General features: G+C 47.8%; 2 protein-coding genes across 3 annotated transcripts in view; both read right to left on the bottom strand.

The window, feature by feature from the left end:
- LOC135395472 (gastrula zinc finger protein XlCGF57.1-like) overlaps positions 1–11,149 on the bottom strand; it is a 71,049-nt gene extending 59,900 nt beyond the window's left edge. The window contains exons 1-2 of the mRNA XM_064626667.1: positions 11,015–11,149; positions 6,757–6,954 (exon numbers count right to left, since the gene is read on the bottom strand). Coding sequence (XP_064482737.1) covers positions 6,757–6,930 — 174 coding nt within the window. The 5' untranslated portion in view covers positions 6,931–6,954; positions 11,015–11,149. The remainder of the gene's footprint in view (positions 1–6,756; positions 6,955–11,014) is intronic.
- A 6,568-nt stretch (positions 11,150–17,717) lies between these two features.
- LOC135395471 (uncharacterized) lies at positions 17,718–24,091 on the bottom strand. 2 transcript variants are annotated; one of them, XM_064626665.1, is made up of 5 exons: positions 22,182–24,091; positions 20,572–20,790; positions 20,281–20,389; positions 19,848–20,194; positions 17,718–17,862 (listed from the first exon to the last, which is right to left on the bottom strand). In XM_064626665.1, the coding sequence occupies exons 2-5, from the start codon at positions 20,592–20,594 to the stop codon at positions 17,859–17,861; spliced, it is 483 nt and encodes a 160-aa protein (XP_064482735.1). In that variant the 5' UTR covers positions 20,595–20,790; positions 22,182–24,091; the 3' UTR covers positions 17,718–17,858. The 2 variants fall into 2 exon arrangements, with proteins under 2 accessions (XP_064482735.1, XP_064482736.1); XM_064626666.1 differs by lacking the exon at positions 22,182–24,091 and having other exon boundaries at positions 20,572–20,874.
- Positions 24,092–26,135: the final 2,044 nt, after the last annotated feature.

Here is a 26,135-nt window from a genome sequence, read left to right as displayed (position 1 = left end):
AATTTGTAATGTAATTTAATTACATGTGGACAGCAATTTTAATGACATTATACATTACTTTTTAAAAAAGAATCGAGAGTGTGTTCTGTGTTGGCACTTGGCAGAAAGAGAGTTGCCAGTCTGACCAGTTAAAAGAATTCCAACGCCCATTATGAACGGTGACGAACTCAATCGGCACAGAATGAAATATGTCTTGTTTTTACAGCGTAGTGTTGTCTGACAATGAACTTCCACATCCTCAATAAGGTTACGATTAAACTCGCAGTAATGACTTAGTAATGTCATTACTTTTCCGTAGTAATTGTAATGTAATTTCATTACATTTCAGTTGCAGTAATGAGTAATGTAATGTAATTAAATTCTAACTGGAGTAATGAGTAATGTAATTTAATTACGTTTTAGAAGTAATTGACCCAGGTATGATTGGAAACAACACCCGCCTTTCCACGTGTGAAGACCAGATGCTGTGAAGACGTTCGGGGCAATGGTATCCAATCCAATGCAAGTCGCTTCCGCTTCCGCTGGGCTCCATGTGCCATGCCGTGTGCGAAGTGTGTTTGTTTCGCCTGCCATCACCTGTGCGCTTGGATTCCGTAGGGAACGAGTATCGTACGGTTTAAACCTTGTGCTACGACATGAAAGAACGGCGCACGGAACTCGTAGGAGACACCGTTCATAACACGCTAGGCCTACCGTATCGATGATGGCGGCTCTCATGTTTAGATGCCCCCTCCGCTGGCTTGGTTTCTAGTTATTATGAGAGTTCTATGGTCGACACACACTTACTTCCTCGCCTTCTTTCAGCAGTTGCTATGATGCGGTCTTCATATTTTATGTGTTTCTGCTCCTCTTGCGTTTGCTGTCGTACAATATTTAGCGCTGCCTTAGAGCCTTGATTATAATTTCGTAGACCAGGTTACAGGTCCCCCAAGGTCGCCATTTTCCCATGTATTTGTTCCTATCCCGATGCGTGCAAAGCCGGAGGCCGCCCTTAGATACCCCATTGTTACCAGACGTTGGCTTGCGTTGGATTGTAGCGCGCTAAAGATTCAGTTGAAGCACAATCCAAGCCAGGCCAAGTCACCGAAGGAGAAATGGACGACTGCGCCTGCGGCGCCTGGTACGACAGGTACGCTATGTGATGCACGCAGCCGTGCACTAGATCCTTCCGATCGCTCAACACGTTTAAAAACGGGACCAAAAAGTGAAACACGACACAGAAAGTTGTTATACATGTACGCGTTTTATTTGGACATATAAAGACTAGATTCATTCGCAGAAACAACAAAAACATTTTGCTGCTAAACTTGGCGCGCTGAAGTGATCTGGAACGGCAACAGTGGGGTATCTAGTGGCGGCCTTCTTCGTTGCACGCTTTTCCGAGGTGAGTTTGGGGGACCTGCCAGCATGGAGGAAGGAAACACAAGGAGCGGCCCCTCCGACAGTTTTCTACCGGGACGAGCGTAGCCGACGTCGCATTGCATTCTGGGATGCTCCTGTCTACCACGTGACCGCTCACGTGACCCTCCAGACAGCATGGCTCCAGCAAAGCAGACGACGCGAGCTGTAGTTGTGTTGCAGTTCAGATGGCAGTGTTACGTTGAACGCGTGCTTGCACTTTATTTCTGTGTGTTACCAATGTTTACTGTTCCATTAGAAGACCAGTCAGTGTGCGGAACGCAAAAGGAGTACGCGGGACCGGAAACATCACGTGTGGCAACGGTTACTTCCAACGTATGTACTTTTCTTGACTAAGTGGTTGAGAATGCCGTTCCAATAATCAGATTTGTACAAGAACAGAAGATATGAAATGAATCTGCGGCAGAGTTTGAGGTCCCAAATGAAGAATTCAAGATGTCTCGAAGACACACGGGCGACTAAAGCAAGTTATACCGTGTACTTACGAACAAAACGCGCTCCCGTGGAGCTTCTTTCAGTTCAACGAGAGCCGCAGCCGGGACAGGAACACATTACCATACGTCGCTTCTACGGCGGTGCTCACATTTTCACCATAAATTGCTTCCAAGAAGCAAAATCATACGGAGAGCAGCGCGAGAAACAAAGCCTTGCAAAACCGAAACTTTAGAGGGGATCACGTGGTGGACAGGAAGCAATGGCGATTTTGACTCGAGCGACCACTAGAGGGTGGCTACGCTAGTCTGGAGGGAAGAGCCGCTCCCTGTGTTTCCTTCCTCCATGCCTGCCAGGTTACGCGTCCGCCATGTTTGTTGTTTACGCCGCTGCTCTCCCTTCCCAGCATCCTCGCTCGTGGAGCGCGCTGATTGGTCCAGACTCGCGACTTCCCCCCCGGCAAAAGTAGAAGCAATCTCCTCAACTCTCGCGTCGCGGCTTTCGGCACGTTCGCGACGTCCGCGGGATTCGCGGATTGCTGTGTGAACGTGACAAGTTCACCGGCATCTCCGTCGGAGGAGGAGGAGGAGGAGGAGTGTCGTTGGGAGGAACCCGAGAGGTCTGCCTGCCTGATTAGGCGGCATGTTTCTCGGGAAGGGAAAGGTGGTGGAGAGGAGGAGAGGAAAGGGTGAAGTGGAAGACCGAGCGGAATCCACTCGGGGGGAGGATAGCTGCGTCCATGGGCCGACTTCAGGGGAACTGTGCCGGCATACGCCTATTACACATCTGAGGGAAACCCAGGAAAAACCCCAGACGGCACAGCCGGCCCGCGGATTCGAACCGCGGGCCTCCCAGTCTCCAAGCGCACGCGTTACCGCTGCGCCACCGGAGCTGGTGGCATCTCCGTCATTCGCGACTTTCGCGGCCTTCACTGATCTAGTGTGAACGTACCTCTACCAGAAGTGTATGAGTAGATTTCTTCTTTCTATGTGCTCGTGTAATACATAGAAGTATTAAATCTCAAAATCACATCCTTCCGTATGAGTAGTATAATACTGATTTCTGGAAATTATTATGTCTTTGTATTATAATACAAAATACGAGTATTACTGTCTGCCCTTGGTCGCGGTTTGTATGTTCACGTGGCGGTAGCCTGCCATGACCAGGGACTGAAACCGAAACGAATATCGGTTCGGTTACGGTTCGGTGTCAGAACTCTGAAAGCGGTTACGGGATCCGCCGTTTTAATATTTGCCGTTACCGGTAAGCGGTAACCGAACAGTTGAACCGGTATCTTTTTCAGTTTTCTCTATGATGCATGCAGGCTGCGTGGATGTCGCAAAATGAGCTACAAAGTGCAAACGGGTAAAAGTGAACATATTTATCTGTTGCACGGAATTTTATTCGAAAAGCCTAGCAGGATTGCCCTGCAAGTATATATTAGGAAGACGTCTTGAACTGTTTCCCTTTTACCGTGAGGAGAAGTGCATCATATCTATGCAAGAAAACATAGTTTTGTAATAGATGTCAGAGCAGGCACATGCATCGTTCTACACACAGTGAACCCTCGTTATTATGACCATGGTCGTTCCCGAAAATTTTGGTCATAATGCGGAATTGTCATATCAACGGGGGGATTTGCAGAGGTTTCACTGCATTGTGCCCCAGGTGTATGGTCGTAAAGCGCGTATGTCAGATTATCGGGGGTCATATTAACGAGGGTTCACTGTATACGGCAGGTTATAACGGACCATCGCTATGTCTTCTAGAGTGTCTTCAGACAGCTGTTTCTTCTTTGTGGGGACATAATGAACTTTAGATTGGAAAATGCCCTTTCTACGCTTACAAGGCGTTGCCGGCACTGCTAGGACAATGCTGGCAAGTTGATAAAGTTCCGGCATTATGAAATTTTTAACAAGCTAGGCAACAAGAAGCGCGTGCGGTTAAGCAAACAGACGTGGAAACAAACGGAACGTACGCAATACATGTCATCCGATTATGGGTTCAAGCGCATAAGGTCGTATGTCATTTCATTTCATTTCAATTTCATTTCATTTCATTTATTTCTGTTTGTGTCAAACACAAAACAAGGTGGTACGCCAAAAAGCAGCAGAAGCCGCTTCACTAGGGCGGTACCACCCTACATTTGGTGCCGACAACAGCGGAATCAAACAAGAGAAAATAATACAGGCAAATATATGAAAGCCATGATACAACATGCACAGTAGAGATAACCGATACAAGGCTATCAATGAAATTCACTTAGAAAAAAAGAAAAGGAATAATATTACACACATGCAGAACGACAAAAAGCAAGGTTGTCAATTCAGTTGACTTGAAAACATATTTCTGAGATTTCCTGAGGACATTTGTGAAATATCAATACTAGAATTCAAGAAGCTATTTAGAACAATGGTAAGTCTGTAAGTTAAGGATTGTTTGGCGTAATTTGTTCTTATTGATGGTATATACCTGCCACAGATGTGATTGGCGTGTCTGCCGACTGGTAGTTCTGTCAAGGTTGCACAGCGACAACCATCTGCTATTGTTTAAGCGAAGGGCCCTTAGGTACGACCTAACGAGAGTGTAATTAGAGACTATGTCAATTTTCATAATCCTTAGCTTCTCAAATAGGGGCTCAGCGTGTGTGTAAACGGAGACACCTTCTATAATCCTAACGGCTCTCTTTTGTAATATCAGTATCTTTTTTAAGTTAACCAAACCAGTAGAACACCACACGAGGTTATAGTAACAGAGAACGGAGTGAATAAGGGACCGATATATCAAAAGTTTCACCTGCACAGGGAAAAGAAGTCGATCCCTAGACAAGATACCGCGAACTAAGTCAACCTGTTTAGTCCAGGATAGGTCAGCAGAGAAAACAACACCCAAGACTTTTACGGAATCCACAACATCTATTTGCTGATTTCCCAGTACTACATCTACCGTGCAGTGCATGGGTTTGTTTTTTGCTTTATATAATACCGCTTTCTATTTATTAGAAGACGGTTGTTTACTGCCCACTCATTTATAGCACAGAGAGCAACATTTGCACTATCCACTACCGTAGCTAAATTCGTCCCTGAAAAATATATCGTTGTATCATCGTAGATGTAGAAATCTCCGACCCCAGTGGCATTTACGATATCATTAATATATATATTAAATAGCAGCTGTCCTAGGATGCTGCCCTGTGGGACACCCGAGGCTACTTTCCGGGCGGTAGAAGAATGGTTGCCCATCGAAACATACTGAGTGCGATTTGACAAGTATGACGATAACAAAGAAAGAACGACACCGCGAATTCCATAGTATTGTAGTTTTAGCAACAGTAGAGAATGATCAATAAAATCAAAAGCTTTGGAAAAATCTAAATAAACCCCTAGTGTAAACAACCCTTCTTCAAAGTTATGAATTAATAGCTATTTTTGCGCAAGCAAGGCAAGTTCCGTAGAGCAGAACTTCCTGAAACCAAATTGATGATCATTGATAAAAGAATGCTTCGTGAAAAACTTTTCGAGGCGATTATGCAGCAATGCTTCGAGGCCTTTTGAAAAAACTGGTAAAATGGATATCGGCCTCTAGTTCTTAAATTGGTTTTTGTCTCCTTCCTTACTCAGGACTACGATTTTTGCCCATTGCATCTCAGTGGGAAAGATTCCGGTTATGAACGCAAGATTGTATATGTGCACCAGGACGGGCGCAACAATATCAATAACAGATTTAACAGGTGCAATCTCTATGTTATTGCAGTCACGCGATTTACTTTGTTTGATATTCGCATAAACAGAGCACACTTCACTTTCCGATACGGGGAGGGGTAGTAAACTTTCTGGGATGGAGTCTTTAACGTAACTGCAAGCGTTATGGAGCTGTTCAGCTGTCAATTTCGCTCTAGATCAAGAAAAGATCTTCCCGTAACAGCACCGCAAGCGGTACTGCCCCGACGCTCTAGATGTGACACACACACACACACACACACACACATACATTGGATGGTGATGGGGTGGGCGATTCACCTGGGCTGAGGCGGTCTAGATGTGAGATTTATAAAGTAGCTGTCAAAATTCATCACATAGTGCATCACCAGAAAGGACCACGTTCCCGTTAACGATCACGTCACAATTATCGTGGTGTGGCTTCATAATGCGGTTTATGACCTTCCACACTGCTGCCGAATTACCTGCGGAATTGTGGAATATATTGTGATAGTATTATTCTTGCACGCTTTACTAAGTGTGATGTGCGATTTCTTCACCGTTTGAATAGAGCAAATGTATCTGGATTACGATTATTCAAAAATTGCTTGAACAACCTATTCTTTTCTCTAACTATCGCAAGAACTTCCGATGTCATCCATGGTTTACGGCAGCGGCGAGGTGGTCTCGCAGACGTGGTCGGAAAATGTCTGTCATACACGCCTTTAAAAGCCTCAAGGAAAGTGCTGTACGCCTCGGTAGTACACGAACTCTCCAAGACGGGCGACCAGTTAACTTATCAATATGTTGTCTACATAACTCCTGAATGAAAAACATGTGACGAAGAGATCTACTTCAACAGAAGCACGCACAACACCACTAATCAGAGTTGCGAAGCGATACAAATACCGCATCCAAAGTTGTTCGCGTTCACGCTTGAACCGATTCATATGAATCGGTAACCGAAATCACATTTTTCGGTTCAGCTTACGGTTTCGGTTAATTGCCGATGGTGAATTGCGGTTACGTTCTGGTTACGGTTCTGGAAGAAATTTGGGTTCCAAGCGGTTTTCGGTACCGTTACGGTTTCAGTCCTAGGTCATGGCGGCTCTTGCTTCCTTGGCTTTTTCAGTGTAGAACTATAGTAGAGCTGTATAAGCTGAAATGAGCGTTCTACGGCGACGGCAGCTCTGGCCTTGGTGCTCACCTGTTGAAGGGTCGCCTTCTTGATGGGATACAGCTTCCTGGCACGATACATTTCGTCAGTTTCGTACGAGTCATCACTTCCGGAGGACGTATCGCTGCCGTTCCAGTCGTCACTTTCGCTGATGACTTGAGCTTCAGCGGACTCATCACTTTCGTCGTTGCTCTCCGACAGCATGTCGATCGTTTAGTCGCTCCAAGCCTATATATGTTTGCATATACATTTGTTGGTGAGGCAATTATTTCTTATTAAAGGAGCAGTACAAGGCAAAACAGATGTTGTCGATTGTGGTGTTTGCGCAAGGTTTTCAGCTCACGGGGGTGTTGGGACTAGAGATGCGAAGCCCCGGAAAAAACCGAAAATTTTGGGGAAAGAAACAGTTTCTTTTGATTTTTTCCTCGTCTCCGGAAAAATTGCCCAAAATTTCCAGGCGACAAAATTCAAAAATGTAAATTTTCGTGCCTTCGATGCGTTCCAACCCGCCAACAGTGCCTTAGGTGCCTCTAATCCCCAACAACCACCAACTTAGAGCTCTGTCTGGCTGCTCCAAGCGATCGCCATCGCGTTCACATAATGTCGGAGTTCTGGTCGGAGTGGACGGGTTGTTCCAATTACCTATCGCTGAGTAGACAGCAGTCTCATGGGATGGTCTGCTCTGCATTTATGCCTAGAGGGTGAACACTACTACAGTTTCTAGCTCATTGTACGCTGTGCCTTGGTCGGCTATGCTTCGGTTCAGCAGTAACCAGTTTGTTTCCATTTTTTCCAATTTTTCGGAAAAAAACGGTTTTTTTCGAGCGATTCAAAATTTCCGGAAATTTTGCATCTCTAGTTGGGACGGCCGTATCTTCTGGCTTTGTTTAGTAGATATCTATTGCTGTGTGGGGGTGTATCTGGTGTGTTATCTTTGGGATGGGTGTGGGGGTATTGCACTCAACTTCATCGCATGACACGCTGAAGGCAAACCATTTCCAACATGATGCAGTCATCACTACTGACTTGTGAGCACGGGGCGCGCGCCTTTTTGTGACAGTTAACACAATTGCATAAGTGTCACAAGATTGGGGTGGTGACGAGACCGGCTTTCCGTTCTTGTGTCACAAGGGGGTGGGGGTAATGGCAGGATCGACTCGCCGTTGTTGGCCACACAGAAGTGGGTTGTGTCACAAAAAGGCGTACGTGTCTCATGTTCAGCAAATCACGGGACAGAACGATGTCATTCGGGGTTAATGGTTGGCTAGTTCTGCTTTTAGAGTGTGGGAAAATCCCAAAACATTTTCCAACATTACATGACAGCACACCATATGCTGCCTGCAGCATTTTGACATGTAGCCTAGCAAAACTGGCCTGTGCACAGCAGGCGCACGCACAGCCTAGCTTTGTGCAGCTGACGTCACGAGGTTATGTCATATTACGTCATTACAATATTTGAGAAACTTCGCCACACTCCGTATTTGTAACGCTCTCGTAAATAAAATTTCGATAATAGGCTGCTCTGCGGAATCATATTGCTGCCTAAGGAATTGAGCACAGGTTTAGGCAGTCTGTCACATTGTCAACCCACTGGGGCCATGGCCATATGACAAAAATAGGCAAATCATACGGTTCAAGATATGTTTCGGTAAGTACATTGATCACTTAAGGCGGACTCACTTCTTAAGAAAGTTTATGGTGAAGTTTTGTTCACAGGGTTCTCTAAGCCTCGCTAAATTTCTACACGAAACAGGTACAGCCGTGTTCCTTTCGAATTTATTTAGGGAATGACACACTTTTCAAGGTCTGAAGCAATCCACTGATTTTTGGAGAATTAAAGTTTGTCAAATTTTCAATACACGGGAGTCTATGGGAGATGCAACAAAATCGCTTCTCTCAGCACACACGGCCCCGATATCTGGACCAAAATGATGTCATTTCCTACAGTAACAGTCTAGCAATTGATTGCAATACACAAATCCAACAAATTTGCTGCAGTTTTCCAGATCCCTGCGTATGAAAATAATGGTTTTGTCGTTTGCTAGCATGTCTTGCACGCTGGCAAAGCAAATAAAAAAAAACAATTTTCCGACGGTGGCGGGGTAGTTGATTCGAATAGACGTTTTGGTGGAATGCCCTCCCTGGGACCGCCGTTGAGGCATTCAAAAGGAATGCCGGGCTGAACCTGGTTTTCTTTTTCGTCCAATCACCTTGCAACTTTGCGACTCAAATGTCTCAAAATGCATGTAAACAGTTGTCCCCCCATGGGAGCGCCGGCAGATTACACTATTATACAGGGTGTGTGCTATAAAAGGTCAGTCACATTTTCGCTTCTGACGCGATAACTACTTGACGGACAGAGTTCCGCTGCCACACCGTGCAGAATTTATGCCAGAGAAATCTACGAACAATATTCTTCACTGTGCGGCAGCGGAAGGCTGTCCGTCAAGTAGGTGTGTGCTATAAAAGGTCAGTCACATTTTCGCTTCTGACGCGATAACTACTTGACGGACAGAGTTCCGCTGCCACACCGTGCAGAATTTATGCCAGAGAAATCTACGAACAATATTCTTCACTGTGCGGCAGCGGAAGGCTGTCCGTCAAGTAGGTATCGCGTCAGACCTTTTATAGCACACACCCTGTATATATATACAACTTATATAGAGAGTGCATTGTTTCATATATTCCTCGCGTAGGTATGTACTGGCAGTGGCCAAAAACACTCATTTTATCGCTGATGACACTCGCCTGCAAGGAACATTCCAAACAACAGCCGATGTTTTTGTCGCTGGAATTTGTGAAGGATATATATGGCGCATTCCTTTTTTTTTCTTTCTTTGGCATCTTATTTTCTGTTTTAATTGTTTGTAGTGATTAAGTGTGCACTGTTACCCTGGCCCTTACCGGCTGTTCACGGGCATCTAAAAAAGAAATGAATTGAAATTAAATTGAAAATGAAATTGGCAGAGCTGGGTCAAAGGTTTGCCCGGGGAAGGGGCAAAAACTGTTTCATCGGCAGAGCGGGGCATGCGTTGGATGTTCCATTGGGGGAGTAGAAGCAAAAAAAATTTGCTTCCGAGGAGCAACTCGTTTTGACCCAGCGATTACCTCAGCGGAACACGACAGAGAAGAGGTGGCATGCGCGCGATAAATGAGGCCGTGATGTTCGAGCTTTCTTTTCTTTTTCTCTTTACTCATGTGTCGCGCAGGTGGTCGTGCGTCTGTTGAACAGTGGAAATAACGGCTGCGTCCCGCTGTGTGTAATTGAGCCTCTGTATACAATAAGGGGATAAGTCGAAAAATCCCATACCGAGAAAACTGCAAGTGAATCTTTGGGAAAGTAATTGCTGATGTTTCTTCGAATAACGCAAATGCAAAGTGTGTAACATGTTTGCATGTGTCTACTGCACATGCGTGTTCCGTTAACATCGTTTCTGGATGTGTGACTTAACAGAAATTGAACAAAACACAGCAGCATGACATATCCCCTTTTTTAATGTAACACCGCACGCACAGGGTTTTCGTGCAGGAAAGAACAGTTTTCACGAGTCCGACTTTCATAGGTGACGCCAGCACGGGCGAAGTTACCTTTCTGCAGTGGTGCAGCCTATAGATCGTGATTATCGTGCTGCTAAAAGAGCACAATATTGAAAATAATGTTCTGTATGCCCAGCAAAATATGACTTATTAGCATAGTGCACATTTTTTTCCTATATAAACGCTCAGTAGCTCCGCTGACACGGTGACGTGAGGTAGGAAGAACATGTTTTTCGAGTGGAAGTCGAAGTTCATTTGCGAATCGTGGCAAAATTTAAGCTACACTATTTGTATGCGTGGGTAGAAAAGGGGCCTGATCTGGCTGTCCGTCCCACTGACACACATGCATTTCCCGTTTCTTAACATCCTATAGCGAGTCAATAAATTGCAATACGGTCCTAAATTTTCTTTCACAGGTACATAGTGGTATGTAGATGTCATTGCAACAAAAATACTAAAAAGGGGATATTTCGACTTATCCCCTTATTGCATACAGAGGTTCAATTATATTGTGACATTCCGAAGCAGTTTACTGAACCCCACGTGGCCAAAGCAAACCCGAGAAAGCACGCGGGCCACGCGCTATGCACAGAGCGCGCATTGCATCTTGAATGCTAGCATTCCATTGACAAAGCAAACCCGTGCGGCCCCGCTGGGAGCATGCACGAAACCCCATCCAGCGCCGTGCAAAAATTGCTCTCCCAATGGAATTCGCCATTAAATGATAGGAAAAAGGCGCAGGTGAACTTACCTTGGTATCCTCCGATCGAAGTTCGTTGGCGGTAGTGCGTCGTGAGAACGCACGGCCGCGCTACGTCTCACGTATCCATATGAAACCAGAGAATGGAAACTCGCCTTACCGTTGAGAGACTTTACGAGTTCTCGGCCCGACCCACTTCCAGATATTCGAACGCGACCACGTCATCGTAGACACATAGCGCGAGATGATGATGAAGAAGAAAAATTGTAGGTTTGAAGCGCGAAGTATGGTAGCGTCCGACGCTGACATTGCCTTGAGATTGAGGGAAACGAAAACACTGGACGGGAAGGACACACGACAATGTGGCATAGATGCAAACTTCATGATGCGAAAAGCCCGAGTCTGGGCAGCAACTAGAGGGACAGGACAAACAAACAACTCACACACCCGCACACGAAATACACGAGTCATGTGTTTGTCCTGTCTGTCAAAAGTCCCCGGACAGACGACAGACTCTCGTCCCATCCCCAAGAACACGCTAACATCCCTCGTTCTCCTGCTTGATGACAATACACACCCTCGCTCATGAGGATGTCACTCAAGGACAGAAATGCCATCCTGGGGATTCCCAGAGGATCAATGTGTTCGGAAAGTGTCAAAATGAGACTCCAGATGAGTTGATCCTAGGGACAACGATTGGACAACGATAAGGTAAAGAAATTGGATAGTCTGGTGCAGTATAGGATCTTTTTCTTCTGCTGATGTAGTGAATTATTATTTTTCAGAAGTGAGCAGACATTTTCAGTAGCAATCACCTTTTCTTTTTCTGACATTTTTTCAACCTCAGCCACCACGGGGGGATATATTAAGAAAAAAAGAAATTAAAGGTCACCACCATGCACCACCACCACCAGCAGCAGCAACAGCTTTTCACTTGCTGTTTCCCCAAGTGTAGGATGGGTGCCACGGTTTAAATAAAAAAGAAAGAAGTGGAAAACCTCCCTGTACCAATAAGTCAAGGGAGCCCACTTTGAAAGGCATATATGCGGCAGTGGCATTTCCTTTCTAAGACAAAAAAGATACTACGTACTGTTTGTCTGTGTGGGAGAGATTTACTAGACGGATTTCACATGGTACTATACAACAAGCATAACACACACATAACATACACAACACAAGATCAACGATACAGGGCGATGCAAATTGCGGATATTAACAAATGAGAGGCAATGTTTCGTGTGGCGATCATGGATGGGAAATGATCATGGATGGGAAAAAATATGGATGGTGAAAAAAATATGTACAAAATATGAATTCGCCTATGACGGGACGCCGGTGATGGTGACGAGACCGCCGATAGCGCGAACAGAAGGGTGATGGCCCCAACAGCGCACAAAACCATCCTCCCCTAGCGCAAACAGTTCCCTCTGGAGGACGCTGACGACGTGAACCCGCAAAGATCTCACAAGCAGGAAGATCGGGACGTCGCGCCTACGCTGCGCCACAGCCTTACATCTGGCACCCCACAAGACCTGGGCCCCACAAGCCGTCACAAGCACACTGTACCGCTGGCTGGCACATCTCCGGTCAAGGGGTATTGGGCACATAATGTTTGTATGCCGCCTGACTAGCTGCCAGAATATGCGGGCTATGCGGCATTCGAAGAGCACATGACAGTTGGTCTCTACACTGGCGCAGTATGCGCAGATATTCGTCGGAGTGATTCCACACGTGGAGGCGATCACGCGTCGGCTGTATGCTCCACGCAAAACTCCACAGTGTGTCGAACAAGGAAGGAGGGAGCCACGAGCACACAACCCTGCTCCACGCGATGGTGTCCACTTGCCGACGACGGTGGGCCCAGATTGTGCTGCTGCACGCCTCGTCCCACAAAACTGCCTGCGACATATGAGCGGGGCTGGTGGAGTTCGGGTTCACAGGGGGAGTGATCCGAGCTAGCATGCGATGGTAAGCTTGAATGACAGCATAGAACCGCCGTGGTGATCGCGCTGCCGGGCGTGACGGTGCAAACGACTCCGGTGAAAGAGTGCGCACCAGAGGCCCCATCCAGTACATTAGAAGAACTTGCGTGGGCGATGGCTCTCCACAGATGATTCACAGAACGGTCTTGAGTGCGATTCCACGATTCATGAGGCCCACGTCCGGAAGGGCTAGGCCCCCTCGAAACAATGGAAGACTAAGGAAAATGCGGGCCACAGGCCTATTGCGCCTCTTCTGCCAAATGAAGGCTAAGATGGTAGTGTGGATCCGCGAAACAACTGAGCGCGGTGCGATCAGCACATGACTCAGATGCCACACGCGTCCACAGAAGACGCTCCGCACGAGATATGCGCGCTCGAGGTACGTCAAGTTGAATGCGCTGGCAGCCTCGCAGTTCGCGCAAAGTTCTTGCAAAGCGCTCGACCAGTTAGCAGGCGTGGGCCCGGTGCTGTCAAAGAAGACGCCGAGAATTTTTAATGAAGTAGTGCACGAGAAGGGTAGACACGCGGTGGACATACGGTGACCCAGCGGCAGCAGATGGGTCTTCCGGAGGTTTAGAGCTCCACCGGAGTAAGCAGCGTAGATGTCGTAGACGCGACGCACCTCAGACACCGAAGACGGGTCTTGCAGAAGAAGGGTGACGTCATCTGCATAAGCTGCGACTTTCCAAGATCCAGACGAAGGAAGGGGCAGTCCGCGTATACTGGTGGCCGTATCAATGCTCCACAGAAAAGGGTCGATGGACAATACAAACAGAGCAGGTGACAGCGGACATCCTTGCCGGACACCCCTGGAGACCCGGAACTCCCCAGAAAAGTGACGCAGCATGTACAGGCAGCTACGGTGGTTGCTATACAGCCGAGCGATGATGTCTCGAATCCACTGAGGGAACTGATACGCTCGTAGTACAGCAAGCAGGTATGAGTGTTCCACACGATCGAAGGCCTTTGCTTGATCGAGAGACAAGAGGCAACCGTCAACTCCGGTGGCGGCAGCGTAATGCAGGGCATCGCGTAATCCATTGAGCGTGTCGTACATGCTCCGGCCCGGAACGCTGCACGTTTGGGAGGGATGTATTATTGCCGGCAGGACACTCTGGATGCGCTGGGCCAATATATATGACAAAAGTTTATAATCACAATTCAAAAGCGTAACAGGACGCCAGTTTTCTGGGTACGCGAGGTCACCGCTGTTCTTGGGGAGCACAATAATGTGCCCGAAGCCAAAGGACTCAGGGAATGCCACCCCACCCAGGCAAAGTCGCATAAGTTCAAAGACGAAAAGGCGGATGGTTTGCCAGAAAGCTGCGTAAAATTCAGCAGGCAGACCCATCAGGGCCCGGGCTAGTACCAGAAGCTGCCCTGGGTACAGCGTAGTCCAGTTCTTCAATAGTCAGCGGAGCCTCAACAGAACGTTGATCTGCAGGTGAAAGGGACGGCAACGCGTCAAGAAAATCACTGTCCTCGGTACTCGCAACTTGTGTGCTGGTGTAAAGAGAGCGGAAGAAAGCTTCAAAGCCGCCTACTACCTCTTGTGGGTCCTCAGTAATAGTGCTGTCGGCGTCACGAAAGCTGTTAGGTGGCGGCTGGCTGCTGTGCGAACGGCGAGCACAGTGAAGGTAGCGCACGACACCGGGACCAGCAAGCGCCTCAGACTGGGTGTGACGCATACGAGCAGCCCCAGCTGACGACCCAAGGAGGAGCCTATATCGCTCCTGGAGACTCTGAAGGTATTCCTCCATCAAAGGGGTTAACGGGCGCCCCCTGCGCACTGCACGTATCTTTATAGCAAGCCGTCTCAGAAGAGCGTTCCGCCTCCTGGCCCGCTGTTGGCCCAGCGACTGAAACAGGCGCCGTGTCCATATCTTGAAAGCTTCCCACGACTCCGGGGAAGGAGAATGACGAGAGAGGTAGTCAGCTAGTCTGGATCGGGCCTCAGCCACAATGGCGTCATCGTAGAGAAGCGAAGTGTCCAGTCTCCAGCGCGTGCCCTGGGCAGCTTCAAAGTGCGCCATGTCCAAGGATAGCAGGACCGCGCTGTGGTCGCTCACATGAACACCGAGCTGGTTGGTGGGGACAACAACACAGTCCACAAGACAAGAGCGAAGACTTGAGGGTATATAAAAGCGGTCGATCCTGCTCGACGACCACGCCCGTGACCAAGTCGCCGAGTATTGAGACCCGCGCAGGGCTGTCCAAGCGTCGGTAAGGTTACGGTGCACCAGTAGACGTCTCAACTCGCGGGCGCTCCACGTTGGTCTTCCCCGGCCGGGTCCACGTACGTCGCGGTTAGAATCTAGCACACAGTTGAAGTCCCCACCGAGAATAGCTCCGGAGAGGGGTATGAAGCTCGTATCCAAATCTTGGAAGAAACCGTTGGCTTCGGAAGCTCGTGCCGGGGCGTAAATGTTCACAATTCGGAATTTTGTGCGGCCGACGAAAAATTCAAAGCACAGTACTCTGCCATCTGTATCATGTCGCGCTGTGCAGTGTGGCAGTAAGGCACTGTTGAGCACTACCACACCCACTCCACACTGACGAGTAGTACCAAAACTAAAGAAGCCGCGAACATTGCAATGCTCTGTGAACTTGACTACGTCGGAGAAGCAGGTAAAGTGAACCTCCTGCAGAAGGAGCAGATCACACCTTACGCTACGAGCGGACTGTATTACTTCTTCCTGCTTTGCTGCAGTTCGAAACCCCTGCACATTAAGAGTCAGTATGCGTAGCACCATGTAAGAAATTAGGGCAAACCACTGTGTTCCAGTTCCCATGGTAGGCTAGATATCAAACATGTCCACGTCGTCGCCACACGAAACGGTTTTGGCTTTTTTGTGTGTGGGCATTGTCTTCCGCGCAGCGGGGTCGCTATCACTGGGTGAAGAGTGGCGGCAGTGTTTCCCGGAGACTCCAACAGCAGGGTCGTCAACTACTAGATCACACAACTCTGCGGCTTCACCATGAGATCCCGCCAGAGAGTAGAGTGACGTTGATGAACCAGGAGATGAAACTAAAGGGCTCACTTCATCATCGCTGGTGGCAAGGCCAGCTCCCTGCACATGACTGAGCTCGTGCAGACCATCGGGGCCCTCCAAGTTATTAGACCCGTATGGAAGTTCACTTGCTGGTTCGTCACACGAAGAAAACAGAACCTCCTCCACGGCGTCCACTGCCGGCGCGGCCTCAGCAGGCGATGTCGCCTCGGAAGAAATAGGCTCATTGCTAGCGGGTTCACTCAAGGCGGGAAATTCCGCATCAGACTTCACGGGGACGACTTGCTGAGTGGGTGCAGCAGCAGACACAGGAAAAGCAGCCGTCCTCGATCCGTGACGCTCTCCCTTTGCAGCTGACGAGTATGACCTGCGCATGACACAATCCACCGTGGCGTGACCTTGGCCGCAGCGGAGACATGGGGCTCTGCAGCCGACGGTGTGGTGACCAAATACGGCGCATCTTTCACAGCGAGGTGCCTTGCAGTCACCGCGGATGTGCCCCTCCGACCCGCACCTTCCGCAAACCTTCTTGATGCCCTTATAGTCTACCAATGCACGATCAGACCCAACAGGGAGGAAGTTGGGTACCGGCTTCTTCATCTCGAACTTGACTATGCGAGTCCCGTTGCGGATGGTAGGGCGGTCCTTGTATACCGGAAACGAAAATGCCAGTACAGTGCCGTAAGGCGCAAAGGCACGCACCAGGACGTCATCGGGAACATACTCCGGAAGTCGCTTGATAGTGAGGTAGGCAGTTCTTGTCGAAGAAACTGGGGTAAGAAGAACGTCAACCTCCTCAAAGGTTACCTTTCCAACTCCGAAGACCAGGTCGCGTGCTCTCTTGTTCGAAACAACAACTTGGAAGTTCAAGCCACCCCGATGCTGAATGGAATGAACCTGGTCGTCGACCAGCTGACAGATAGCGTCGAGGACACCATCTACGGAAGCCCCGTCGGGCACAGTGAAATCGAAGGCATGGTCTTTAGGAGGCCTTACGGTACAAAGAGCTGCCGAGACAGTAGCCGCGAGAGCGGGAGCGGTGGGCGCCGCCTCAGCTGACATCGTGAAACGGACCGGGGGCAGACCCACACAGTAGGAAGTCGAGCCCCAGGAAATTCTTAATCGTAGAAGAGAGCAGTGAAGGCACGTCCGTTCGCTATAACAACTTCTTCTTCCTTCTGTTTGTCTTGCGAGCTCCCGCAAATTCGATAGTCCTCCTCGCACCTGAAAAGAAAACGAAGGGTGAGTTGCCTATAAGTTGAATTCGATTTCATATTTAAGCAACACTGAAGTGAGGCATTACTTAGATTATTAACTCACAATCAAGATAACGTCCGTCTTGGTGATTTGGTTTGAGATATCCATCGAAAGTTCAACTTGCGCTCATCGCTTTTCTGATTTATTCGCAATAAACGCTCCCTGTGCCATCCTATTATGGACCTTTCTCGGACGTTCATGCACCAAGACCACAATGAAAGATCTAGCAAGCTATATTTTATTGCGCGCTAAACCCAGTACGTGGACAGATTCCTTTGAAATGATTCACTGTATATATGTACCCCTGTATCTAATTCTATTTTCTGTTTGTAATGTTTTTCTTGTAATTTGTACATGTTCACTTGTTTGGTTGTATCTGGTTATAAGAAACAAAGCAGATCACTAATTAATGTGAGCGAGCATTAAAATTCACAACGCAGTATTAAAATAATTTTCTTGTCCTATACATGTCCTCCAGACGAAGATGATGATGTCCTCCTGAAGATGAGCCCAGTTATTTCAGACGCTGACTCTTCTGCCTCAATCCCTGCCAAGCAGCCGCTGCACGCCATCTTTTCTTTAACTACTCTTACCAGGTACCCAGCGAGTAAAGAGAGGGTTGCTGTTTTTATCCCTTGCTGAGTCTCAACTGTAATATGAATCACAAGCATGCTGGTTAATGTATAATGTATGGTCACTATTTTGTAAGAAAGCACTGGGGCATACCAGAACTGTGACAAGCACTTTGTGCAGTGCTGAGAGAGCTGCCCTCGCATCTGTACGATCATTAACAGAAAAAGTAGGGCCGGTTGGTAGAACTCCATTTCTTAGCGACGATAAATAGGGACACTCGGTTAGAACAGAATAGGAAAGACGAGGTCGCAACGTGCGACCTCGTCTTTCCTATTCTGTTCTAACCGAGTGTCCCTATTTATCGTCGCTAAGAAATGGTGTACGATCATTGGCACCATTTATCTGCCGAACACACGAAAACAAAGACTCTACAGAATCACTGGAAAACGTCCCAGTAGGGACATGACGAAAGCCAGAGTCCAGAAGGTATCTAGTGCACATGACGGTAGAGAGAGTAGTGATGATGAGCGCTTCGTATGTAGAGTCTGTGAAAAACGCTCGTTTGTCTGTGCCTGTCCCATTCGGCGAAGTACTGGAGGAAGTCATTTTCCAACCATAACAACTTGTGTAAATTAAAATACACACGTAACATGAAAAACGGTTAGGAGCAACTAAGATTTATTTGAACAAGAACTTTCGTGCAAGAGACTGCACTTCTTCAGGTTCAGGTTCAACCTGAAGAAGTGGAGTCTCTTGCACGAAAGTTCTTGTTCAAATAAATCTTAGTTGCTCCTAACCGTTTTTCATGTTACGTGTGTGATTCCCTCTTCGCGGGCTCTTTGACAGTGTTTCACATTTTTTCCCTTTTCGACGTAAATTAAAATACTTCATTAGACACATTTCATAATCTGGATTATTCCATTAATCAACTACATTTCGTCATTTACTCCATAGAACGGCATTCTGATAGCGTCACGTGTGATGATATGTCTGGTCGTGCTTTTTATAATGTGCAGGGAAAACCATTTGTACATTGTCTGCATGAACTGGATGGAAGGCACACTGTCATCAAACCCAAGTATGCCCAGGTCCTTTCCATGGTCCTTTAGGTACTGAAGTGTTCCCGTCACATCAGAGGCAAATACTTCTACGGCCGTCTGTGAGATGTTAAAGGATTTCAGTCCGTATTCAATATTCCAGAGTCTTTTCCTTACCTTCACGTTCATTTTTTTCAAAATTCGTTGGATAGCCATGTTTTCGGCTCAAGCCCTTTAGTGGTTTAAATAATGATGGGGGTTTGTCCTGCACATTCAACAGGCTACGTACGTATTTCAGACTGATGTATTGCTCGCAGTTCCTGAGAAGACGTGTGCTGTCCAGAAACTGTCAAACTAAAGGAAATGTGATTATACATGCTCCACCACACTATGTGGTGGAGCGGCCGAGGGGCGGAATGGACCAGAGCAGGCTGGGTGGGCCGACTGGACAGTGGAGGTGTAGGGTACCGTAGGGGGGTTCGGGACCTCGGGCGAGGCCTGCGAAAAAAAAGGGGGGGGGAATGTCACCTCGGTTCTTACGTGGGCGAAGGTTGTAACGGGTAATCCCGGGAACCCCGCCCGGGACACTCGTATTGGGGCTGGTACATATTAACATTACTGTTATACCTGTGACCTAATGTTCTTGATAATATAGCAGTAATCAAATGAGATGAATAACTGTCGTTTTGGGTGCTGCTTGTCTAGTGGATGTTCAATGACCGGGGCGATTTTTCCTCCTACTAGCCGTGCAAATGCCTTGCAATTTGCAGACAGATTGTTTGCAACCAGTCTGCACACCCTGAATCCAGCCTTCTCTACCGCGTCCATCACTTTGAGTATTAGGTCGTGTAGCTGATCACCAGTTAATGACTTAGTAAAATAGTAGCTGGCTGGAATGTTGAAATGGTTTGTGGGCAAAAAATGGGAAATGTGACAGGAATGCGTGCAATAGAGCCAGATCAACGTAAAAGAAATATGCTTGTGATGTAGACACACTAGTATGCAATTCAGGTTTATAGCGTACCGATAAGATGTGGACAGCCCAACCAGCACGAAGCAGAGAAGGTGTGTTGCCAGTTGTCCATCCATGCCATACTTTTTCTCGAGGCCACCGAGCTTAACCAGCCCATGCACAACATCGCCTTGGCGTTGGTACTGTTCAGACTGCTCAATCGACATCGCGTCCATTACAAGTGAGCAGTGTAGCGCCTCTGGACCGTGCTTCTTTACTTCTTCTGTCAGCCTTTGTTGAATTAATGACGACATAGCTTGATCTGTGCAAGGACCAACATAGCGTTTCAGTGTCATGTGGCAGGGCAGGGACAGCCACCCACATTCCCGAATGAAACGGTACGCCGTAGGTGATCGAGCCTAATTGCAATGAAATCAGCACATGAGCAATGCGAAGGCGATCGAGATGAGAACGTCAAACCGAGCTATAGCTTTCCATCACTTACCTGCCACAAGACACATTTTCTAATAGTCTTCTGTCCACCTTGGCTTGACCTTATGGAGGCAGTCAAGTTGCTCTTTGAGGAAAACTGCTTTTGGTTCCTCCTCCTCAAGCTGTGACAAGCATGCATAGAAACAACAGTATGGCTACATTTCTTCACAGTTATAGCATTCATTACAGTAAAGATGCCCCCTTTTGTTATCAAACCTAGTATCCAAATTCGTTTACTTGAGTTACAGCAATGTGACTTACTATCAACACCATGCTACCCCTTGCTTCTACTATCTGCACTAACCTTGCGCTCAAAAACAAGTACATTAAAGTCCTCAAGCCTCCTTTGACTTGTTTTCAGCCCCTCTTTAGTTGTTGCCAGTTGACACTTCATTTCAGAAATTTCTGCAGCCTGGCGTCTCAACTTCCGCTGGGAAGTCTGAAGCTGGGTTTCTAACTTCGTAATTTTTGACGACGTCAGTCCAGTTTGGCAGCAGCGGGATGTTCCCACTTTCACACTGTCCTGCAATTTATGCAGAACATAAATCAATTTGCTGCATGATATTAAACATGGCAATGCAAAGTTTCCATAGTGACACCCAAAGCACACTTGTGGGAGTCCACCCCCCTAAATCCCACTCGGGGTAGAACCCAACCAGTCTTTTACCCAACCGCTGCACCGGAAGACAGACAGAAGTGAAAAACACACTCTTTAATCAGTGAACGGGGAAAGCGTACACGGGAAACATTCCTTGGAACTTACATAGACTGTCTCCAAGTGAACCGTGCGGGAGCAATCTTTCTTCCAGGGACCGCGCTCAACTCAAGAAAGGCCCTCGTGCCTTTTCGGTCTCGAGTTAAATAATCTTCGCCGGGAGAGACAGCCAGTTTGCCCTCTCCCGGCGAGATAACGGCGCCGTCGTGCGGCCGCGTCATCCCACATACTTCATTAAGTTACTCACAGTGAGCTGTGGTTCCACTTCAGTGCTCGTTGTGCAGCTGAATTCTATGTTTGTCTCCAACGTGCCACAGTCATCTATGGCACTCTCAGCTGCTGGTGTCACCACTTCAGTTCGCTCAGTTGCCTGCGCTCGATCTTCGTCGAGAGGCAAGGTAGACGGCTGTGAAGCGGTAACAGATGGGTTTGTGTGGTTTGGCTTCCGGACGCCTAGGTGGTGCTTCTTGATCGTACGACGGCACTTCTCCTGTTTGGGCTGTTTGTACGCTGGATACTCCGGAAAAACTGTTGGGCACGAATCCTGCTTCAATTTCCTCATTTTCAGATCTGTCCTGTAGCAGTCGGGTGTGAAGTGGCGTGAGCAAACGCGCGCGGTGTCCGAGGGAGTCCACGGTGTTTTCGTCCCTTTAGTCGCATAAGAAAGAAAATATTCAGTGATACAAAAAAGGGCACCATATATATGAGTCACAGTGTAGGAAGCGTTGTAAAACAGCTGGAAAACCGCATGGATTACCTGGATTGGATCCTCTGGATATTAGCGCGATCCACTTCTGGCAAAGCACTGGATCCGATGGGAATTCGTGCAAGGTCGTTCCTTTTACACTTTTGCTTTTGCATCGTGGGACAATGCAGTACACCATTTTCGCACTTAAAACTACGCTTTGCCTTCCGACAATAGTTTTGCGTGCGCAGAAACGAAGAGCTCCATTCCAGCAAGGCGAACTCGCGCACGACCGACTCCGAGTATAGCACGCTACGAGCCCCGGAAAGGTATAGCGGCGCCCGAGAGAACCTGTGAAAGCGCGGCGCAGGGGAGAGCACGTATGTGATGATCGTGTATCTGTATAGTAGGTCGTGGTCGCAACACGACACAACTTTTCATAAGTTTTCCTGCTGCTGCTGCTGTGACCTGCCAAGGCAGATCGAGTCATGAAAGTAACGCATGAAAGGCTTACACCAACTTCCGTGGCACCACGAATCTGAACGGGGATGAGCCGTCGTCCTCATCCGCCTGGAGTATGTATCTGAACAGGATGCCATCCTCGCCCAGCAGATAGGAGTCGTGCCGTCCGTCACTCGTTCCGGTGCCTGCAGAGCCCTGCTCAGCTAACCATTGAGACACCCGCTGACAAAGGCCGTTCGCTCTCTGAGCGTCTAGGAGCTGCTCTCTGCTCATGACCGTGCCCCAAGACGAAGATGCGTCTCGTGCCAGTTGTGCTGCTGCCAGGAGTTGAGAAGGCGCCTCGTGGCCTTCCTCTCCCCCCTCCGGTAGAGGCGCACGGGAAAGCGCGTCTGCTACCACATTCGTCGAGCCCCGCCTGTACTCCACGTTGAAGGAGTAGCTTTGTAGCGTCAGGGCCCACCTGGCAAGTTGTTCAGACGGGTCATGGAGCCGCTGCAGCCAAGAAAGTGCTTGATGGTCAGTCTGGACAGTGAAGGTACTGCCGTCCAGGTAGAGGTCGAACTTCCTGAAAGCGAAGATGGTCGCCAAGCACTTCTTTTCCGTCACGGAGTAATTCCGTTCTGCCGGATTCAGCGTGCCACTTGCAAAAGCTACTGGACAAAGAATAGCGTCATGCTCCTGCAAGAGAACTGCGCCAACACCATAATTGCTTGCATCTGTTTTCTGTCTTCGTTCCTGCTCTTCTCCCCAATTCCAGCGCGTGTCCTTGCGCAACAACTGGTTAAGCGGCTGCGCTAGCTCAGCACAATTAGGAATGAAATGTCTATAAAAACCAACCCTACCTAGGGAGCGCTGCAAGGCTTTGACGTTACCGAACCGGAAACTCCGTGATCGCCTTTAGCTTGTCGTCGTTCGGACGGATGGTACCTCCGTCCACCACAAAGTCGAGAAGTTTGATCCTAGACGATGCCAGCTGCACCTTGCGAGGATTGATCGTTATGTCCGCTTCGTTCATCCTTGCAAGGACGATTGACAGGTGTTCCAAGTGTTCCTGAAAATTTCTAGAAAACACTACGACATCATCCATGTATGCCACTGCAAAATTGTACTTCGCATCTCCCAACACTGTTTCCATCAACCGCTGGAAACTGGCGGGTGAATTAGACCGAAAGGCATCCGTACAAATTCGAACAAACCTCTGACACGTAAAGGCTGTTTTTGGGACATCCTCGGGGCCAATTTGGATTTGCGAAAATCCTCTGCTACTGTCAAGCGTTGAAAACACAGTTGCATTGCCCAGGGAACACAGGATTGACTCAATGGACGGGAAGTCCCTTACAGTTACTGCGTTAAGTCGACGGTAGTCGACGCATAACCTAGCTGTACCATGATAGGCAAGCCTGAGCGCCTGAGCCTGCATTTAGGCCATTCTGTCTAGCTGTACCATCACGTTTCGGAGCCAGGACAACAGGAAATGCCCAGGGGCTCTCAGACCTTGTACTGCACCGGTTTGGAGCATTTCGTCAAGAGCAGCGTCTAATAAGGCACGCTTATGAACACTCAATGGTCTCGGATTACAACGCCAGGGCCTAGCGTTACCGGTGCCTATGCTATGCTGTAACACAGACGACTTACCCGGTTTCTCCGTAAAGGTTCCATCAAACTGCCGCAGTACTTGTTCAAGCTCACGGTGCTGCTCCTCGGGACCATGGAATGACCCCAAGACAGTCGACAGCAGAGTCGTTTCGACAGACGCTGCCACAGCTTGTTGTGCTCTGCAGTGGTCCCGTGCTGCGGCGAAGCGGAAAAATCCCGACGAGCCGTGGTAGTACAGGTCCCGACAAAATTTTACGGAACACGCGAGCGGCGTATTTTTTCCTCCGTACGACACCCTAGCGGCAAGCGGAAGCTGGCGAAATCAGGCCAGTTCACTGCCTCAGAGGCGTGGACGACTGCGCTGTTAGCGACACAGAGCGGTAGTTTCGGTACGATTACTGTTGTATGTGCCCGCGAAGGGAGTTGGATTTAACTGTTCTGCTCGTCAACAACTCGTGACTAACGTCAGTTGTTTATCAGTCAATCAGTTATCAATGTCAGCGTCAATTGGTTATCAGCTCGTCACGCGTCGTCTATAATAAAGCAACACTTTCACTCTTTCTTTCTCTTTCACACTTTCTTTCTGTTGTCTACATATCATAGCTTTCCAATAAAAGTAATACACCGTAAAGTGTTGCCACCATGATTCATCCTTGTTATCACGATGATAGCGGCGAGCTCCCTGTCCCCACAATAGTTGAATCACGTATTGTTGGCGAGCACAACAGTAAAATCCAACTCACTTCGCGGGCACATGGAACAGTAATCATACCGAAACTACCGCTGTGTGTCGCTAAGAGCGCAGTCGTTCACCCCACTGCACTGATCTCTATGTATAAAGGCTGGATCGCGTATGGGAGAGGGGCTCGTGGGAGAGAGGCACGCATTCGGGTCGCCATGTTGGTGGGCCCTAAAACGCTGCGTGTGCCCATTGGAAACAATGGGAGGCAACAGAGATTGTGAGTATTTATTGCGCTACAGGCGTTGATCATTGTTTGTCGTCACGCGATTTTGTAAGGTGCCAGTATACTGATGTATCCTAACAGTGTTTCGCAGGTGCCCTGCATTTCGATTCTTAATAACGTTATGTTTTGCATTCCGAAACTAGACCGTCACTGCAGTGCAGCGCTGGGAATTGTACTACAGCACGTTTCCCAGCCAATATTTCAATAAGAAACGATGTGAGGTTAACAACAACCATGTATATAATATCCCGTGCTGCGTTCTGGACAAAAATTGTTCCACAAAGAACGGTCCCAGAAGGGATACCCGCATGGTAGAAAGAAATCGCCCCGTAGAATCACAGCCGTTGTTTCAAACAGGCGTATGCGTTTAATTTGATTGATATCAAGCAAGAAAGGGTCTTTTAGTGAACGACAGTGGTGTCTTCGATGTAATGCCTCGCAAATATGAACACACCGAAGCATCCCAAACAATTACTGCACGGAATTAGATTACGCTTAGGCCAGTTAATCTAGGTGTTGATGTAAGCTTAATAAAGTTATTTAGTAAGTGGTAACACCTCCTTGAGACACAAAACTTATATCCTTTTGAAGTACAGCACTTCTTTTTTCTTCTTCCTTCATTTTTTCTGATTATTTGCAGGTGAAATTGAATGTCCTTCTCGCGTACTCACATGCTCTTGCTGAATAGAACTGCAGCGTGAACAAAGCTGCGTAAGGATGGGGGCCTGCCATCCACTGCTGACTTTGTCATGCTAGTTATGTGGAGCACGTTGCAAAAAATGCAGCTGCACATCTGAAACTCCAATCCGCTCCAATCATTATCATCGTCATCTAAAAGGGAATGTGGTAGCACTGCTGTGAAACCAGGCACGATTTCTGAAAACCCTCTATGGCACTTTCCGCAGTTTGCACACTTTTCTTCAGCGTCAGTCTCTCTTATAGGAGTCACTTTGCATTAACAGTGACTCCCATCTTACATTTTCATGTGCGAGGGCTCTCTTGCACTACACATGTACGGTTTCCCAACTGCAACATGACGATTTGGAGCTTGAAACTGGAGCCCTGGTGTTCCCTGTGTATGAAATGATACCAACTGAATCTTGTCAAACGTGATGTTTAGTGGAAGATGGCTTTCTTGGTTGTGCATTCTGAGTGACAAAGATTAACACGATATGCTTTTGTAAAGATAAGTGATGTTATGCTCTATGAATAAAGAAAATATACATTTTTCAAGTTCAACATTTATTCTGGCATATACGCATTTCAAGATACAATGAATGCGCAGGGAAGTGACAAAACAATACATTTATTGTTTTGTGACCTCCCTGCAATGACAATATATATCACAGAAATGACAACGTACAGGTACACTATGTAAATTTGTTGCACCCAATTTTCATACATGCTGAATTTTAAATTTTTGTTTTGCTGCCTATGTGTTCAGT

The sequence above is a fragment of the Ornithodoros turicata genome, chromosome 5 (genome assembly GCF_037126465.1).
Source record: "Ornithodoros turicata isolate Travis chromosome 5, ASM3712646v1, whole genome shotgun sequence".
Taxonomy (NCBI): Eukaryota; Metazoa; Arthropoda; class Arachnida; order Ixodida; family Argasidae; genus Ornithodoros; species Ornithodoros turicata.
The sequence above is the reverse complement of the archived record's forward strand: the minus strand, read 5'-3'. Positions and strand labels throughout refer to the sequence as shown.

Excerpts from the sequence above, each read along its gene's own strand:
- LOC135395471 (XM_064626665.1), bottom strand. The coding sequence starts at position 20,594 with ATGTACTTGTTTTTGAGCGCAAG. Across the intron at positions 20,390-20,571 it reads TACTTGTTTTTGAGCGCAAG|CTTGAGGAGGAGGAACCAAA; the intron begins GTTAGTGCAGAT and ends TGCTTGTCACAG. Across the intron at positions 20,195-20,280 it reads GAAAATGTGTCTTGTGGCAG|GCTCGATCACCTACGGCGTA; the intron begins GTAAGTGATGGA and ends CATTGCAATTAG.